Here is a 21120-nt window from a genome sequence, read left to right as displayed (position 1 = left end):
AAAGCACTCAGAGAGCACATACCAAGGAGGATGATGAGAACGGCCATCCTCCCGACAAAGGCCACACAATCCTCTACATTTCAGTAATACAAAATGTTTAGAAATGTTTCATCTGCAAGTGGATACGGATCTGCGTCAGTATACACACAGTGACAGACGAAGACGCTGACTGGTTCATGGCAGCTATGATTTCTGAAAAATACCCAAATCCTGTCCAGGGATTTTGTTGTATTCACGTCATATCTCACAGACCCCAGTTATGAGCGACCGAGTGGGAAAACCATTCACGTCATCCTCCTGTTGAAAACCCGATTCTAAAATATCAGAAATTTCTAACAACTGAGAGATGTCATGTGGTGAAAATAACTACAGTCCCAAGTGTCAACAAACTGGTGGCAGCTACATCTAAAGAAAATATATTAACACTAATATAATCTATTCAGCTAAAAAAAATCTGGTTTCACTTGTTAACAAACCACTACAAATATATTACGCTATTATGCTAAAAATGGCTAATTTAGGATTAATTTCAATGTATCTGGTGTGACAACAAGGTTAGCAACATGAGTAAACATCTTAGAGGTTTTCCCCTTCTTCCCGTGCTTCTGACATGAGTAATACTAGCATGTATAGCATTTATAACAACATTTATACTAGGATGAATAATGCAATTTTCAAAGTCATACTCGTGATCACTGAGTTACGCTGATTTAAATTGACCATGTTGTTGACCATGCTCTTGCACCACCTCTGGGTGAAATGCAGCCAGATTCTGTAGGATCACTTGGAGTAGTCACTGTATATTTGAACCTAAATTTGGTTGCAATCGCACATGTTCAAGAGTTATAGCAGTTTACAAACGACAATCTGGCATTCAGTTATAGAGCAGTAAAACAGTATTTTTCCAGTGTTTTTCTGGCTCATCCAAATATTTTATGTACTGAATTTGGTGAAGATTGGATGAAATTTGTAGGGGAGTTGTGGAATTTCTATTGAAAGATTTATCCCACAACAGCGGGATAATCATTTGATTTTCTAGTAAGGCTGCAAAATCTGAGCATAAACATTTGCTTTTTATTCCACATTTAGCAAACTCTGCAACACAACCGCATGACACTATCTATGACCAAAAGCAGTCTGAATGACCATAGTGCATCTGGCACCTGATACCTGACACTAAATTGTCTCTTTCTAAACCTAAAAGGACTGTTGACTTGGAGCACATATGTACAGTTTGAAAAGAGGTGGACAACAAGGAGAGAACAACCTGGCTCGTGGCCCCCACGTAATTTGAGTTTGAGACCCCTTAAAATAACAATTTTGCTTCTACTCCTCAGGGTTCAGGAGTTACAAGTCAAAACATTAAGCGCTTTGTAAATGACCACATGTTGGTCAAACTACTGAGATCCTCTTTGGCTCACGATCTTACTTTCCACTGAATTTCAGTGAAATATCTTAATTAGTTTTTGAGATATCCTGCCAACAGACAATCAAAGCTACCTAATGAGTCATGTGCCTGCCAAATGTTCAGCCAACTGTCTTGAAATGTGAAAATGATGCACAGATACAAATTATTGTCCTGCTTTACCGTAAATTAAGCGATCACATGCCTGATTTGTATACTGTAGCTCACAAACTCTGGCTGCAAAGGTGCAGGTGCGTCTGCTCGAATGTGCCTGCAGCCTGTTGAGTGAGTAAGAGGGTAAAGCTGGGTTGAGGCCTAGAGGAACCTGCTACAGCCCTGCCTACTCAGCACAAAGCCTCTCTCCCTGTCTCAGTCTCTTTGTAGAGAGTCTGATCAAAGAGCAGAGTGCGCTCGGAGGATTCACCGCGTCAGGGAGCTTCTGAGCGGATGAACGCGCACATCCCATTATGTTTCCCAGTGGGGCACGCTGAGGGATGCGAGAGTGCACACACCCTCGTGTGCCTGCGTGTGAGCAACTGTGAACAAACCTGTGACATTGAGCTCACACGAGCAGCTGCACTTCGGTCCGGTTCGATGTTCAATTCTGTGCACGTTTGAAAACACTTGGGTTATAGAGTGTGAGCGAAGGATGACTGAGTTTTCGAAGCATCTGAGTATGCTAACGGTCTGCGGCTTTGATCGGTAATGAGGAAGATAGGGTCGAGCTGAGCGGCGCTGCCTGTTCAGATGAGAATCACAGCATCAAAGGCTTTTTCTCTCCACATCGTTCCTCCTCTCTTTCTGCCTGTGTGTCTCTGCTTAACCCCAGGCGTCCTTGGCTCACCTCTGCCCCGTCCACACCCAGAAAATGCAGAGAACCTGTCAAAGGCTCTTAAACTCTTAAACTTCCCCCTCTGCTGCAGCAGGATGGAGGTGTGTACAGCCACTGAAACAGGAAGCCTGGGTTCATGCTGCCATCTTTACGCAAAAAACTGAATCCCAACAAGCTGCAGGACAGCCGCTCTGTTAGCGGCCTCTGACCTCCCTGCTAATAGGGGATAAAGCAAAAAAAAAATGTCCTTACAGAGATCAGGACCTGTGCTACGTAGACATCACAGTGTTTGTAATGTATGAGTTTAATTTCACAGGTTTGATTTAAACTATTCTCTTGTTTTATCCTTCCTCTGTCCCTACTGTGCTCAGGCAAATAAGGCAGAAAGAAGAAATGAAAAGAAAAATTATTTTCTGGCAAATTCTGAAACAATCATCAGTTTTCTGAGGATATCAGAGTGTTTATCCTCCTCGAAAATAAATTTGCTTAATTTAAACAGCAAATTAGATGAGAATGATTAGGCTTTCAACCAACAAACTTGGCTATATTTTAGGATTTGGGGAAATTCCTTTGTGAGTCACTGTGGCTTTTGAGCCTATTTTAAGACTGTATAAATTACTCCTCTCGCACTGTGTGCGAAGGTACCACACATACAAGGTATTTGTGTGTATGTGTGAGTGTGTACATAGGAGTGCGAGAACCCACACGTGTATGATGTGTTTTGTCACTTACCTCATTCTTTGATTCATGTATCTGAAGCTGGGAAGTGTATGCGAAGGTATTCTCTGGAGCGACAGTCAGCCTGTGGAAGAGGGGAAGGAGGGTGAGGATGGAGGCAGCCACAGGAAGAAAGTGAGAGAGAAAAAAAAAGAAAGAAAAAGAGAGGGAGAGATTCTGCATTTAACAAGTTGTCACAAACTGTTTTCAGTAGCTCAGCTGCGATCAGAGGTGAGCGGGAACGCCCTCATACACTGAACATGTTATTCTGAAGTTTGAAATGAAAATTAAGTGCCTTGATGCTACACAAAACAAACTGAGCTCTTCTGTTTGCTGCCAAATCTGATAAACAACATAAATCACTGTGACACAGTCGGTTATTTGTACAAATGTTTCTGAGGCAGCACTGCCTTCTAAACATCATTAGGATATTACGGCGCCCCTCCTCGGGCCCCAACTCTTTTTATGATCTCCTCTGTGGCTCCACAAATGACAAAAATGCACCATTTCTTTCGAAAGGGTTGCTGCGGGTTAGTCTCTCCAAACGATGGTTCATAACAAACTCATGCTATGAAGATATGAAATTCGTTAAAGGCAACATGACACGATAGTTGTGAAAGTGGACCATGTGTCAAAAGGTAGCTTCAATCAGGGAGCCCACTCACAAAAAAATGGTTCACAAATCAACCCTTCACCTGTTCATTTGGTGCTTATGATTCAATCAGCTGACGCCACAGCTGTGTTTTGTATCATCAGTCAGGGACTATGTCAGAACTAAGGGATATTAGTGGAGAGGCCCAAGGCTCCATAGGGCCTCTTTTCCTTATATACATGATCTGGCAGCTGCGGCTGTTTATAGACATTTTGGTGCCCTAGGCCAGGCATCCACTGCTGCTCCTGAGGGGACTGATCTTTTTAATGCCAAATCATTTAATTATATTTAAGTTTAATTAAACTTTATTCAACTCCACTCAACTTTGGGCCTGTGTCATATAGTACTCATCCTGATTTTAATCATATTTGGGATATTATATGGAACATAAGCAACCGGTTATTAATATCCCTGTATGATTCTAACATTATCCAGGTTTCTGATAATTTGTGTGTCTTTTTACTTCTCCATGTCATTTCTGTCCTGAAGTGCAGGTATTATCAGTACCTGACTTATAAATGTGCTGGCCAGATTTCATAATCCAATATTTTGATGGTTTCTAGTGAAATTATACAGCTTTCAGAGCACATTTAGCCTGCATTAGGCCTCCCTTAAAATTTATGAAACAACTTGGATGTGTGATAGCTTAATAGTTCTGCATTAAGAAAATATAACCTGCATAACAGCTTTCTTTTGATAGTTTCCCATAATAATTTGTATATTGTCCTATAATATTATGTATCCTATCCTTGGAGAATGCCAGTGTTGTTGCAGTAAGGTATTACACACAGGAGTTCGACTTTAATTTCAGAGTGTAGATCACTACATCTTTTATCATTATATCCTTTGTTTAACTGATAAATTCTATTATTTATGAGTCTTACCCCAGCTTTGATCATATTCGGGATATGCATGGAACATAAGTTATCACCTGGTTATTCATATGTCTGTATATATAATCCGTATGCAGTGGCGTGTGCAAATGAACCACGTGGGTCTCAAAGTAATTGTGAACTGATATTGTATCTCAGACATCTGTTACATATTTAGGACTAATACTGAACCAGTCACTCTCTTGTGAATCTGTTGTTACTAAAATATTATCTAACAGTGCTAGTAAACTGAAGTTCCTGTTTCACAGTACAGGGCATTTTGACAATTCTATTAAGCAGTGGAGAGCCGGTAAGAAAGTAACGTGGTACGAAAGTAACACATAGAGCACACATGTGAGTTGTTGATCACAATGAAAATTTGTTTCTGTCTGTAACGTTATATTTTAAAATTACGTTTATCTGAAAAGCGTTACTTATGTACCAGCTCTCCCCCACTTTGCAACTGTGTTTTGAAAAGTGCTATACAAATAAAGTGTACTATTATAATTAAGAAACCTTTTGTGTCATCATTAATACAGTGTAATTTTTATTATCCCTGTTCTGCTTGGTACAGTGGTTTGACAGCTACATTTAGGAACAAGTTACAGGAAAAATTACATTCTGTATTTACTGAATGCATCTCCTTGAACTCGAGTGTTGGTAGTGATGAATTACACACAGTTTTTAACCTGTTTGTCCTTGACAACATCCTCTTTGTTCCAAATAGGATTGACTCAGTTTGACCCAAATGTATTGAAGGCTTATCATCTATGAGCCACTCTCTTACACATCCTAATTCCTTACTAAGAGTGATCTCAATTTTACTGATACCTTTCCCAGAAACCAGTAATGCAGAATCATCTGCATACAACAAAAGCTTGCATTTCACTGCAGCTGACATACAATATACACTATATACTGTAAGGAATAAGAGAGGCCCTAACATGGAGCCTTGGGGCACCCCACTAATATCCTTAGTGTCTGACATATTCCCAGTCCCATAGTCCATAAATGATGAAGTGTTTAAGTGCTGCTTATATAGCTCAGGAAGCTGCATATGTACAATATCATCAATAGGCATGCTCCTGAATATTTGTGTTCACAGATAACAATGGTCCATACTCAACATGGCAAACCACCAGGGTGTGTTCATGTATAGTGCCTTGAGTAAATGCTGTAGCCAAAAGATCTTTTTGTATACTGGTGCCATACTGTGAAACAGCATGTCATTGAATGTGAACTTGACTAAAATAAGAGGGATAATCTGTGCACACTTCTCCATGCTAGTGTGATAGGTGTGTGTGTTATGGGAGAGAAACACACACACACACACACACACAAAGCCTCTTCACTGCCTGGAAATGTTGAATCATACACATTGTTTGTTCAGACTTATACATATAAAGTGCCTGTGGTGATCAGAATTAGGGTGGCAAACAGTGTTAAACCTGCAGTGGAAAATAAGCGAACCTGCTGTACTCTTTTCTGTCCCTGCAGAGATTGCTTCTCACTGCCTATTTGGTAAAAATACTCTGAGTTGAGAGGCAGATCCAGGCAGAAGCTACTGCCGGAGAAATGTCAGAAACCCAAAAACAGAATGGAACAGAACAGCAGGTTTGAGACTGCTTATTTATATTATCATATCATATTGCCATAAAGAAGAATTCTGCTTAGGGCCCCATAGCTGCTTGAGCTGGGCTTGCATGTGGACACACGCAGAGACAGACCAGATACAACAACAGTAACACTGGGCCATCTGTCTCATCTGTCACTCCTTGCTTCAGGGATACAACACCCACTTTGTCACTATAGTATTTATGATCATTGGATCAGCTTTTAGCCATGCTAGCAACAATTTCGGTCTGTCGGCTGGTTGGTCCTCCACTTTGGTCTCAACAACTTTCTGATGGATTGCCATGACTTTTCGTATTGACATTCATGTTCCCCTCAGGATGAGTTGTAATAACCTCAGCGCTCCCTGACTTTTCTTCTAACACCATCCTCAGTTGTTTAGTGCTAATTTGCAGATTTCAGCATGCTAACATCATGACTCTTGTAAGTCTAAAGCTCCGCCATGCAATTTATCCACTTCTGGTACAGTGAATCAACAGGAGAGTGAGAGAGGAGACTTTCAACTGACCACTACGACCTGCAAGGTGAGGGTCAGATGACAGACGGAGACAGCTGAAGGCATTAGTGGGCTACTTTTTGATAGCTTTGCTAGCTTGTTCTCAAATTCTTTAAAGTGAGACTACGTAACTTTTAAATGAAGAAATAACTCGTCCTTTATTTTACAAACAAAAGTTGAATTCATGAGCTACCCTTGCTCACTTAAATACACTCAGGGATACTGGTCTGGTATGACCAGTAGCTTATGGAAGCTAATGCTAGCTAATGTTAGCAAAGTTAAGCTCGATATTGCTATGTAACAGACATTAGTGAGTCATTTCACTGACTTGACTTGATTTTCTCTTCTTGTGCTATGTTATGTTACATTATGTTTTAAAATGTATCATTATCTTATAACTGTCACATGTAGCCACAGTGGCTACTGTTCAGCAAAAGCTACATAGTCTTATTTAATGTGTGGGTCTGTCTCCCAGTAAAATACTTCCCCCAACTCTGTTCAGAATGTCTGGATGGATAAATATCAGATAATGAAGAGGACGCTGCTCAATGTCACTGAAGTAAAAAGACAAAAATGTCATTTTCAATAATATATTCCTACTGAAATGTGTCCACCAACATTTTTTAATAAAAACTCAGTGTGGTATAACACTGTATCAGCCAGCAATAAACATGTTAGCCAATTAGCTTTAGTCTTGGCTGCCCCTGTTAGTCACAGGTAAGTAAGTTGTGGCTATGACAAGTACTTACACTGGTCTGAATGACATTTGGCATGGTAAATGGCAATGACTATATCCAAGTTTATTGGACTTGAATCAACATTTGCATCCCTTTTCACGGAAATACTTACTGTTGCATAAAACCTCTTATCAAGGGAACCCTGGAAGAGTTTCAAAATTTGAAGAATTTCAATAATCTTAACTAGAAAATGTTATGATTCCATAAATGAAGTTAAAGCAATAGAACTATACTTTACTGGGTCATGTGTACAGTAGTGTAACCTTTTATTAATATAATTACACAATATATGTCAAAATATTGCTAATACCTGACAACAACATCCTCCAAACCTAGTATGTGTTCACTACGTATGTGTTAGTTTAAAGCTCAAAGGCACCAGGGCGCCCTGGTAACTCACCTGGTAGCTCACGCCCTGTGCTGAGTCCTTACTGCAGCAGCCCGGGTTCGAATCCAGCCTGCGGCCTTTTGCTGCATGTTGTGCCCTCTCTCTCTCTCTCCCTCCCTTCCACTTCCCTATCTATCTTCAGCTGCACTATAAATTAAAGAAGCCCCCCCAAAAAACAAAGTTGAAAGGCTCCTACTCCTTCATCTCCAATATAAATTCCTTTTGTCCCCTTCACCTCTCCCCTTTGTACAATTCTCTTCTTTTTTCTCTTAGTCTTTTTTTTTAGTTATTATCCTAATCCATCCTATTACAGTATATATATTTTTGTTCCCCACAATATCACAATGTCTGACTTCACCTGTAGATATATTGATTTTAGCATATTGGTACTCATAAAGTTGTTTTAAACAGCTCAACGCTGATAGCTTAATGTTACAGTAAAATAAGTGTTTAAGACTGGGCAGTTTTATTTGCATAAAGGTTCTGCTTGATTATCATTGTCAGATATGTTTTGTCGTATAAGAGCCCACCGTTTTTTGGTTTTCTTGCCGAGAGTTACAGTAGATGAGAAGATCGATACAGTTGTTAAATCTGTCTGCTAAATATTAAGCTACAGCCAGCAGCCGGTTAGCTTGGGGAGTTAATTAATGAGCTTTAGAAGTGCTGGTAGTTGGATTTTGTTATCTGTTGTTAGTTGTTTCCCCCCTGTTTCCAGTCTTTATGCTATGCTAAGCTAACAGGCTGCTGGTTCCAGCTTCATATTTATGAGAGTGGTATCCATCTTCTCGTCCAACTCTTGGCAAGAAAGCAATATAAGCCCATTTCCAAAAATATCGAACTATTCCTTAAAAGCAAAAGGGAACATCACTGAGGCAGCTGCTAGAAAGAAACCCAAAACTTAAAACCCAAATATTTAAACTTTTCACCGAATCCTCTAGCCTGGCAAGCTGACAAAAATCTGTCCAACAAGCCAGCTACTTCTTAGCTCCTGCAAAATGTATTTTCACAGCCTAGTTGGCTTGTAATTAGGCAGTCTGAACCTAAACAAACCTTGTAAAAAATGCAATAAAGAAAATGTACCACTCTGGTTTGGAGCACCATAAATTATCACTCTGTGTGTACCTGACAAAGAGAAAATGGAGGGAAAGAACTGTGGTAAATTGAAAAGAATGTGACAGCTGTGTTGCTGCAGAGCAAAGAAAACCCTCGACTGAAGTCTGATGAGTTCACAACTGGTTTCCTCTGGCCACAGTCCCTGGCAAGGTGGGAATGCACAGGTGAACAGATGTGCACTGCTGGCTCTCTGCAGGGGCTTTTGGTACATTCAGGCCACACACACACATACAATGGTGTTTGAGTCCTGGCTTTGGTCCAGTGGCCTGGGGCAGATCTTTATCCTCCAACCACCCCCAAAGCCCCTTAAGCCCTACAGCTATGCCAGTCAGCTCTACCCCTTCTTCCTTTCTATATCACTCCTTCCTCTTCAAAATCATTTTTATAATTCTCCTTCTCCCAGGAATCCACCTTACCTCACTTATTTTTTTCACATCAAATCCTTTTTATCACTCTAATCATTCAACTTTTTCCTCCAGATCTCTGTTTCCCTCTCTCTCCTCCCACCTCAACCCTCTATTTCGCCTCTCATCTACACCTCTCTCTCTCATATCCACCCCAGGGCTGCTCTTTCAACTCTCTCCAACCTTCCTCCAATCTCTCTGTGGAGGTCCAGAGTCCAGTGGCTGTAGCACCAGAATGTCAGACAGCCATATATTAACATTTAGACAGCCTCGAGGCCCGAAGGGGAGCTCCGGTTTAAATCAGTCACATCCTTTCTGCACGTTTAGAAAAGTTCTACAAGTTGACAGGTACAGCTGGCACCGGCGGTGCACCGGTGTCAATCTTCACGGATCTTTTGCCCTGTTATTTGTCCGACGTGACTGTTTAATGGCTGTGTAGGCTTCTCTTTCTCTCTCTTTTGCCTCTAAGACTTGTCTGTTCCCTTCAAATACCACTAAAGACATTGTGTTGTGTTGCCATCAGTGTCAAGTCAATGTGACGTTCTAGCTGCTGTACAGAGAATCATGACAAATGGGGAAACGTTTGTGTACCATTGCTATCAGTGTGGCTGGAACTAGCAATTATTTTCAATATTGGTTAATCTGTTGATTTTTTTTTAATCAGTTGTCTATAAATGTATGTTAAACAAAATGTGAAAAAAAACACAATGAAAAATACCTATTATTATTATTACAGTTTCCCAGAGCCCAAGGTGATTCAAATTGCTTGTTTTGTCTGACCAATAGTCCAAAACTCAAAGATGTTCAATTTACACAGAAATGTACACAGAAAAGCAGTAAATCCTGACATTTGAGAGTCTAGGGCAATATTGGTCAGTCAAGCAGTCGGTCCACCACCCTGGTCCAGAGTGAAATATTTCCATATATATTGCATGAACTGCCATGAAATTTGGTCCAAAAACGATGAATCCTAATTACTTTGGAGACCTCCTGACCTTTCTGCTAGTGCTTCCAGCAGGTCAAAATTTCAATTTGACCAATCCTTTGGTTTATGACCAAATACCTGCAAAACTAATGTCATTCCCATCAGGCTCAGCGGTACTCTGTGTTTAGTGCTAATTAAAAAAAGTGTTAGCCTGCTAACACACTAACTAAGATGGTGAACATGGTAAACATGATACCGGCTAAAAATTAACATGTTAACGTTGTCATTGTGAACATTTTGTCATGCAAAAGTTAGCATTTAGCTAAAAGTCTAGTGCTGCTAGCATGACTGTAGACTTTTAGTCTTGTTGCTTGACAAATTACAACAGATAATCGCACTACAATACAGCAGCAAACTTTGGCAAGAAACTCGTAAATTTTTTTCTACAAATTTCCTTTTTTAGAGACCTTTTTCATTGAGCCATGCAGTGTATAAATTATAATTTCATTATTTTTATGACTCTACACAGCAGAAGACAACCAGTATCAACTTCCTCATTAAATAAATGCACCATCCTAGATTAAGCCAGACAATTTTAATTTAAGTTACTTTCTGAACATATTTTATTCATTTTTAAAGCTGCACTAATCAATATTAAATGAGTATGTGTAATGTGAAAGGTGTTGCTTGTAGCCCACAGAGAATTATCACCTGATTTGTTTTAGCATCTTTTAGCTCATTGTTTTGGTTTTTCCTGCCCACAAACTCTGCACTCTTCAGTCTTGTTTCCGGCTGCAGCGAACCGTTGTTTTCTGCAAAAAAGCTCTGATAAACCCACTGTATGCTACCTGCACAGCACCAAATAGCAGACAAGGTTAGCAACTAGCTGGCGATCATAGTGGGACATTTAGTAAACTAAATCCAAACTATTTTCTCAAGAGTTGTGGTGACCAAAACAGAGCTAAAAGGAGAGTGAATATTGGACTTATATTTCATCATGATGGCCAGAAACTCCAAACGACTCCAAATGAATGTTAATATTGTTTTATGTCTTTTGAATGTGTAAATAAGCAACTGTTTGCTAACACATTCACCAACTTTGTAAGGTGATGTCAGTGTTGTGTTTTCAGATTGTTCTGTTGCCCCCAAGTGGCAGAAAAGTCAATTAATGCAGCTTTAAAAGAAGCATTTGTTGATGTCTGATGCCCACTGAATGTAGTGGAGCCTGGGGGTTTTATGTCCTGAAATGTTTCTTAGTGTTTCAATTTAGTGATTTAAAACTGGCCTTTAACTAGCATGTAAATATGCTGCTGTCTTCATTTTTGCTTAATAACCAAAAACAAGCACCAGAAGTTTCTAGTTTTCTGAGTTATGTCTTTCCTCACACACTACTTTACAGTCAAACTTTGTGCAGCTCTGGAAGACACAGAAAAGTGAGACATATTATTATTCATTGCTGGGACAGCAGAGCAGAGACAGTGTGGAGCACAGTGATGATGTGAAATCCCTGTAAGGATAATTCTTCGTAGTTAGCGAGTCTCAGTGGTCTCACAGAGTCTGGGACTTTTTTTGTTGCTATTGGTAGCCTCGTTTGTGTGAATCGGAGTGTGTGTGTGTGCACGTTGGCACGGCTGCATGTAAGCGTGTACAGTATGTGTGCGTGCTCGCTTGTATGGGCTGTGTTTGTGTTACTGCAGAGGTGACAACAACCAAAAATACACTAGCTCTGCAGGCCTGAATTATTCAGAGAGTGAAGACGGAGCAGCGGGGGGTGGGGGTGGAGATGGATGGATGGATGAGAGACGGCGGCGACAGAAGAGAAAAACAGTACAGTGAGGACGAACAAAGGCGGGGAGAACAAGGAGGTGAGATAAAGTTGAAAAAGTGGTGACTCATCAACCACACACACTAGACACACGCAGGCTGGTTGTGGTAACATAAGACCCCCCACACACACACACACAAAAACATACATTTTGTTATGGCCTGCTGGGGTGAATTATTGCATCTGCAGACTGAAGTGCTAAAACAAAGAAAAAAAAACAATAAAACGAAAAATCCTTCTTCTACACACAAACACATCTCAGTCTTCAGTATCTGCACACAAAACACACATCAGCAATACCTCTCTCTGAAACACACACACACAAACACACTGCATGCCTCCCTTTTCCCTATATACTCACACACAAAATGTATTCCTCAATCTCTTTTATTCTATGCATGCAGGCTCCCCATTGCCTATCACTCACATTGAAATTCCATCTATTTTTGCAATCTGGGAGGGCAGCTGTGGAGCTTTTACATTTCCTGTCTTCCTGCCCGGCATGAGGGGGGGGGGAGGGCATGGAAACTACACAGTGACTTTTTACAGTCTCATATGAACTAATTTTACGCCGTGAAAGGCACACTGGATAGCACAGAGAGCCAACAGTGTACAGGTGACTGCTGTAGAAGGAGAGGGAAAATAATTAGTGACTTCCGCTCAGTGCAAAGCACTCAGACAGAGAGGAGAGGTCTGGAAATGGGCTGCTACTGTACGTCTCAGGCAGCTCCTCCGAGTCCCATTATCAGTGGATGTCTTCCCATCAGTGTGTGTGGAGGAGGGGGGGGACTGGGAGTAATGGATTTCACCCTGGAGGTAATGACTGATGTAGAACACATGTAGCCCAAGACCACACGACACAGCAATGTAAACAAACCTGGTGAGAACCAGCGTCGGACTTGTCTATGAAGCTTATCAGTCATCCAGATTGTTGTATGTATGGTTGTGACAAGGCAACAAGATTAGCTATTTTAGTCTCGATGATGTTTCATCCGAGAGGGTTCATCTGTCCATTGAAATGACAAAGCCTCTTGAAAATTTTAAACAAGTTTGAATTTTCTGGATGCGTTCTTTAAAAATCTGTCGTGCAAAAACACTTTGCACACTGAGTCCGATCTCTTAATTACAAGCAAAAATTCAGACTATGAAATGAAATGCAGAGACTAATTTTTGCTAAACAGCAACCACTGTGGCCCCACGTTTGGCAACACCACGTTGAATTTGCTCTTCATTCTACAAGTTTTGGATGGAAATGTGTGTGTGTATGTGTTTGTGTGTTGTGGTTACGTGGGATGTTTTCCAGGGGCGTCATGGTGGCCCTTGGCCCTTTTGTATTTTAAGATTCTCTTTAATCAGTTGCTTATTAGACAGCATTACTAAGCAACATGACTGTTTTACTTTTGAGAAAAAAAACCCAAACTAACCAAAAAGATTTTTACCTGGGACAGTGCACACAGTTATCCTTGGTCAAGACAGGTTTCTGCAATATTTTCTCTTTCTGACATACATTTTATTTTCAGCAATAATTTGCAGTGTAACATAAATGTAGTCAAAGAAAAACTACTAAAGATCTATAACGAACACTGGAAGGAGGAGATTTGGAATAAGCCAAAGCTCAGAAACTATGTTCACATCAAAGAGGATTACTACACTAATATACAATTCAATTTACAGAGAGGGCAGAGGTCCCTGTGTGCTCAGTTAAGAACTGGTACCTTGCCACTGACAGATATAAAGGTATTCCTGAAGAGCAGCATTTATGTGTTTTTGTGATCTTGCCGTTGTTGAGGATGAATTTCATTTTGTGTTCCATTGGCCCATGTACAGCGACTTGAGAAATCATTTGTATGAAAAAATGCAGTTGAGGAACCCTGATTTGTTTTGGTTGACTGAAGGTAATATGTTGAGTTGGCTCTTTAATGAGGAGATTGTTGCCATAGCAAGATTAATAGAAAATGCATAGAAACACTATATCCATCATAATTAGACCTTATTTGTTATGGAAAGTGAATGTTTTGACATGTTTTTCTCTTTCTTTTTGAAGTTGTGGAACTGTATGATGTGACTGGTCATGTGGCCATCCTGGTTGTGGTTGTTGTCCAGTGTCTTGTAAGCCCATACAGGCTGGGCACCATAAGGTGCTCAAATAAACAAATCAATCAATCCATCAATCATGTAAGAGGAAAAACGTGTTACTTTTTTGATTTATTAGTAATTAGAGGAAGTGAAGAAGGGAATTCAGAGGGAATTCTATGAGCTGCTACTAAAGCTGTAGAATCATTTCAAGATCTCCTTTCTGATGTGGAGAGCCCAGTTTGAGACATTACTAAAAAATGCTGGAAGGACACATCAAAAGTAATCAGACCAATCTAGCTTATGCTAAACAGCAGCTGGCATTATAATAGACAAAAACACACATGACCACATATGAGTTCATCTCGTTTGAGCCTTTTGCAGGATACAAAAAAATGTACATGCAATTAGAACTGGTCCAAAAACCACTGCCAACAGACAACAGCTTGAAGTTGGAGTTGGTGTGTCAATATTGAAGACTAAATATAAAGTCAACTTTTTTTAACACCTCATAATTTTGGACAAAAATAACTATTTTCTTGCCATTGACTTCTTGGCAATGTAATACTTGTTCTAGTTGTAATGAGAATGTACAGGACATTCTGTTTTGCCCCTCAGAAAGTAGGAGGCCCCTGAAGCTGGTAGATTTATAGGGCTTTAATCTACAATCCATTACCATTCTTTTTTATTATTTCTTCTACCAGTTTCCTAGAGAGCCAACAGACAGGCCTGCTAATTCCAAGTGGGCAGGACTGACAGAGTACCAGTATGTTTGTCAGGGAACATTAGCTTAGAGAGAATTAGGTTTCAGTTCTACTGCTGTCCATTAGAGCTTTTAACTGACTGCCAAAGCAAAGGAAGGAAGGAGCAGGAGATGTGTGTGTGTGTGTGTGTGTGTGTGTGTGTACAGGCTTTGTGCGTCTGCAGATGGACTGTGTGAGAGGTCTGACTGTGGTGAGCTTCTGACTGCAGGGTTGCATGTTTCAGAGGGTAGGAGGGAAAAGTGAAAGCGTTACTCTCTTGGAAATGCTTTATTTCACGAGTCTGTTGCTTCCTAATCATTTCTTGAGAGCTTCCTGGATAAAGTATGTAATTTGGTACAAACTAAAAGGGAAAGTAAAGAAAGGTCGGAGACTGCTGTTGTAGTCTAGTTAGTTGTGACTTTAAAAGCAGTTGTTGACTTCCAGAGGAATTTCTTTAAAAGAACTGAAAAATATTGCTGCTCCTGGTATATTTACTTCTGAAGTTTCGGTCTACATGACCTTAAACAGGTATTACAACAGTTTATTATATATACATAGATGCTGGGTAAATTATCCAATCAGAGGACCACAATTAAACATCACACTGTCAATATTCATCACAAATCATGGAGTCTCATTTTCATCACATGTGAATAGAGCACTATAAAAACATTTCATTATCAATAAAATCTGACGATTATTTTCTTGATTAATCAATGAATCTGTAAAATGTCAGAAAATCACAGTTTCTCATAGCTCAAGGTGACGTCTTCAAATGTCTTGTTTTGTCCACGCAATGGTCCAAAACCCAAAGATATTCAGTTTAAAATGAAATAAAACGAGAGAGCGAAGAAGTTCCAGCGAATATTTGGCATTTTTGATGAAAAAAGGTTTAAAAGATGAATCGATTATCAAAATGGCTGTGTAAACTCCACTCTAAACAAAGAACAAGAAAACTAAATTAAAGGAACGTTTTGTCATCCTCTGAGTGGATAGTTTCTCCAGCATCTATGCCTACAGTACAGAAGGAACTCTTATGATACTTTGATTCAGAGAAATTTTGTTCAAAAGTTATTCATCATTCATTTATTATTGGAAACTTTATTCTTCAATTATGTCGAATTGTCTGCTGTGTACTGACTAAAAGACTCTACGTAACGCTACCCTAACAATTAATTGAAATGAATTTATTGGAAGTGTACCAACTGAACCCCGACTCTATTTTACCTGAGGTTGGTGCCAAACTACAGTTCTTCCCAGGAGGCTTCCTAGGGAATTATTAGGAGAGCACAGACCTGTAAAATGAGCTGCTCAGTGGCTGACAGTAGAACCTAAACATAACCATGCTCAGCCAACAACAGTACCAAAATAAATTAAAGGTAAGATAAAAAAAAGAGGGTACAAACTGAACATTAATGTTTGTACTCTTGGATAAGCCTTCGCTGTGTGAGTGTGTGTGAATGACATGTAGCGTAAAGTGCTTTGAGTGGTCGGAAGACTAAAAAGGCGCTTTACAAGCACAATCCATTTACCATTTAAACACTACATGCATTCTCAGTTGTTTACTACTGCAACATGAGCCCGATTTCACCCATTTCCCTGCAGCTTCTGTCATTTTGAGGCTTGTAGTTGAATCTGCAACTATGAGGTTGCTTGCTGCAGGTACACTGCTTCAAGTTTGAAGTCAACTCTGCTAATCAGCATTAATACATCAACACAAGAGTCAGTCCCGACTCAGGTGGTGCCAGTAAAAACACTAGATAGCTATGAGATACTATCGAGTTTTGAGAGTTTCTACGAGACAATGAACCACAACCCACAATGTGCTTCTACAGGATTGGATTGGCCACTAATGCAACATCTGCTTCCTCTCTCTGACCTCTGCTTGTCTGAAGGAAGGTGTCTGCTCTTCTTCTACTTCCCATCACATGTTTTCTTAGATTTTATCAGGTGAAGCGTGGGATACCAAAGAAGTGTGAGAATCTAATGGTGTGAGGGAGCACGACCGAGAAGGGGCGTAAATTAGTCGGAGCTGGCGCGTGTGTCTGTGTGTGTATATATGTGTGTGTTTTAGCTTTCCACTGTGATTTATGAGATTCTGCTGCAGTGCTTTCACACATGAGCCTTCACTGCAGAATCCAACCATGATGTCATCTTTCCCTTTCATCTGTCTCTCTCTGAATAACTCTCATGCTCTGGAAGGAGGGGTTTATTTCAGCCATGATGTAAAGTGAGAGGATTTTATTAGATTGTGTGGAGAGGGATGAAGAAGAAGGGAAAAAGTAAAAGGTTAAATTGTACTTAGTGTTTGAAAAAATGAACATCAGCTGATGTGACGCTGTGAAGAAACAGTAGATCGCTTTACCTCTGCAAGTCCTGATTACTGAGTATTAAAACTTGAAGTAATACCACAGACACTCAATATCTCATTGGCTTTTGCTCATTTTCAACAAAATTTAACAAATGTCCTCCATGGCAGAATATTAATATCTTCTCTGGAAGAAGTAGTGCTAAAACAATTAGTCAGTTAAATGAATAGCTGATCAACAGAAAACTAATCAATAAGAAAAATGTTAGTAATGGATTAACACGTTTATCATTTGTCATTTTCACTTTCTTTTTCTTACATTTTGCAAATATGAGGATTTCTTCCATGTTATCAATGATCTAATATGAATAGAACAAAAGAATTCTGCACACTGTCGATCACTTGTACTCTTTACACTTGTACACTTTATTAGCAACGCTTCGTCTTCATCAGATAAAATTCTGACAAACAGCACATACATATATATGCATATATATATGTATGTATGTATGTATAAATAAATAAATAAATAAATAAATATATATATATATATATATATATATATATATATATATATATATATACATATATATATATATATATATATATATATATATATACATATGTATATATATACTGTATATATTGCATTAGCCATGATCCTGTTGGACTTCCAGATTCAGACTGACAGAATGGTAATGGCGAGCCAACCAGACATTGTGGTGGTGGACAAACAACAGAGGAAAGCCGTTGTGGTTGACGTGGCAATACCAAGTGATGGCAACATCAGGAGAAAGGAACATGAGAAACTAGAGAAATACCAAGGGCTCAGAGAAGAGCTGGAGAAGACCTGGAAGGTGAAGGCGACCTCAAGCTCCCAGGCCTCTGGTAGAGGACCCAAGCTCGAAAGGATGAGACCACCCGCGGAGGGTGAAGGACGAAGTTTTTATATATCTATATATATGAATTACCTTAAGAAGGTCTGAGGACAACACCTCATTAATAAAATTAGTAGTTTTGTTTTTTTCATTCAACACCCCTGTAAGTAAAACCTTCTGGTGCGAACTTTGAACTAATTGTAATAATCATTACCTATTGAAAACTGAATACACATTGTAAACTGATTTAATAGTAAATGAAATACCATTGGGTTTTGGACTGCTAGTCCAACAAAAGAAACTACACTTTCTAAAAAGAACTGGATTTTGATATAGTAACATGTAACGGGCACTTGACGGTATTTTGGACATTTCATAGACTAAACCCTGGACGCTACACTTTCCAAAATGCAGGGGCTTTCAAACTGTGAGGCTTTCACTTAAAAGTCAGTTATTGCAGTTTGGCTGCTGATTTGGCCCGTTTACCAACCCGCACAACAGTAGCAGCTGCAGCAGTGGCTGTGATACACAGCTCATGGAGGCAATTAAAATGCTTGAAGTAGTGTCCCAGGGTGTCAGCCTTTAAAAACCTTGGCAAAATGCAACCAGTACAGTATATTTTCATTAGACCCTCCCTGCCGAGCAAATGCCCACGTCTTTCATGCGGAAGTTTATCCATGCCCACAGTTTATAATGCAGGCCTTGTGTTATACATTTATAGTCTCCAAGCGAGGTGATGACATCATCAGGGTTATTTTCTGAGACTTGACAAAGCGGAGTAGTACTCCCCATGACTGACCTGACCTGTATGGAGTGCACCCTTGATCAAAACAATGATTGATCTATTAGGAAAACTGAAAAACAATAAATAATTGTTAATGCAGCCCCAGGAACTAATTAGAGAACGCATCGCTTTGCTTTAATATTAAATAGGTTGTGCGTGTTTCTTGGCTTAGATTTAATACACAGAAAACCTCAGTTTCTTTCACATACAGAGAGGTGACAGATTCAAGGAGAAAAATTAATATATGAGTGGAGAAACATAATGAATGCATATATTTCCATAAAGAGGACAAGGGCTCACTGAATGGTTTGATGAAAATGAAGTGAAACATGTGCTGTGGCCGTCACACTCACCAGATCTCAACCCAACTGAACGCCTGTGGGAGATTTTGGACCGACGTGTTAGACAGCGCTCTCCACCACCATCAACAAAACACCAAATGAGGGCATATCTGTAGGAAGAATGGCGTCCATTCCTTCAGTAAAGTTCAGAAACTTGTAGAATCGATGACAAGGAGCGCTGTTGTTGCTGTTCTGGAGGCTCGTTGTGGATCAACAGCTTACTAAGACACTTTATGTTGGTTTTTCTTCTACCTCTGCTTGTCCACATGAATGCCAGATCTGCTACACATCCTGCTCCCCCAGTGCACAGCTGATGCCATTAAGCACTCGCAATGTTTCTCTCCTGAATACATAAACATGAACTGTGTGCCCTTACCTGACAAACCCCACCGCTCCTCTGTGTGAACCAAAACCAGACACAAACCACAACACACTGTCTGCCACAGAGACCCTGGCGACATTTAGCAAGCTTTCTACTTTTGTTCGTAGGTCTGCACGTGTGTGTACACCTGTTTGCCCTCAGTCTGCCATAATGAGTGTCGGGACAGAAGGGCAGAATACTGCAGCTGTCTTCGAACTTCAAAAAGACAACGGTGACGTAATTCAGACAGTCTTCCTGTCAGATTGACAGATTTTTGGATTTTTTTTCTCCACAAGTTGTGCCTGAGGTTTCACAGGCCTGAGGGACACGAATCTTGCTCTGCCCACGAAAGAGCGACGTAAACACAGAGTTCAACTCCGAACATGACACTCACCAGAACTGGATCTGTGAGGGTTTTTTTTTCTGTGATGTCAGCAATAAAGAGAATAGAAAATATCTGTGGGCGAGACAGAAGGAGAGAACACAGGGCAAAAGTAGGAGATGGAGAGAAAAAATGGGAATGTAGAAGTCAGGGAGGGAAAGGGAAAGTTGGACAGAGAGAAAGAGAAAGACAGAGATGCCAGTGATTGGACAAAGGAAGGTGAGAGTGTCCCTGGTTCTCTCTGATGTCCACATTCAGTCCCAGCCACCTCTTCCTCCTCCTCCTCCTCCTCCTCCTCCCACCAGCTAAACACATCACACTCACACTTTGATGAAATAAACACACACACAGAAGGGGATGAGTTAGCCACTGCTACTGCAGCTCCCCTGGCGAAAAACTGATTTTGAGATGTGTGTGTGTGTGTTTGTGTGGGTGTGTGGGTGTGTGTGTGTGTGTGCGCATGTGTGTTTTCTGTGCAGTGGAAATAAAAGCACACTGAACAGCAGATGCACAGCACAGCCTAGTGGCAGGAAGAAAAATGGCCTGAGGCAGGAGGAGGGATCAGTTCAGGTCAAGTTAGGTTTTTTTTTTTCTTCTTCCCCAAAATGACTTTTGATGGTTATGATTTTGAGACTAAACCTTTTATGAACGTTTTTTAAAAAGAAAATTCAAAATGCTGTTTAAACTATTACTCATTTGACACTACTCATGACACCGGAAAAACTGCCGCTAATTTCCTGTACTATTTTCTGTAATATTTAATTATCCTGTTCAGTTTATTCTTGTCTTAAACTCCTGCAGCTTGCAGTCGCTGATGAACAGAAACAAAAAGAAAGAAATCAACAAAATAATCAAAAGCACATCAGGCCTGATGCAAGAATACTGATGTATTCTCATCCTAAACTTCTCTTACTTTTTTCTGCGAGGCGTGCCTCAAGTGTTCCGAGTTGGATTCAGCAAACTCTCTTAAAAGGGGAACTCCACCACTTTTACACGTCTGTTTACAGTTCTCAGGAAGTACTACTACATACAGTATGTGAAAACGTTATATAAAGCCTTTTTGTGGCTCCAGAGGGAGCTGAACGAAGTCTGATAGATGACCTGAAATCATGTCACTTGAGTCAGTGTCGGTTCATTTGATTTGATTTGACTTATTTATTTATATATAAAGACAACGCACACTGTGCCAGTGTTAGCCCGCTGGCTGATTTTCAGCTGCAGTCCTTTGGCGAGATGTTCTGAAACCAATGAA

The 21120-nt window shown here is 40.1% G+C and overlaps 1 protein-coding gene across 4 annotated transcripts in view; it reads right to left on the bottom strand.

Moving 5' to 3' along the window:
• The window catches only part of LOC122872722 (endonuclease V-like), a 53466-nt gene that overhangs the window by 10668 nt on the left and 21678 nt on the right, over positions 1-21120 (bottom strand). For all 4 annotated transcript variants that reach the window (XM_044188777.1, XM_044188757.1, XM_044188768.1 and 1 more), the window contains one exon: positions 2970-3039. In XM_044188777.1, the coding sequence (XP_044044712.1) occupies positions 2970-3039 (70 nt within the window). The remainder of the gene's footprint in view (positions 1-2969; positions 3040-21120) is intronic.

The sequence above is a fragment of the Siniperca chuatsi genome, linkage group LG3 (assembly GCF_020085105.1).
Source record: "Siniperca chuatsi isolate FFG_IHB_CAS linkage group LG3, ASM2008510v1, whole genome shotgun sequence".
Lineage (NCBI taxonomy): Eukaryota > Metazoa > Chordata > Actinopteri > Centrarchiformes > Sinipercidae > Siniperca > Siniperca chuatsi.
This window is presented reverse-complemented; position numbering and strand designations above follow the sequence as displayed.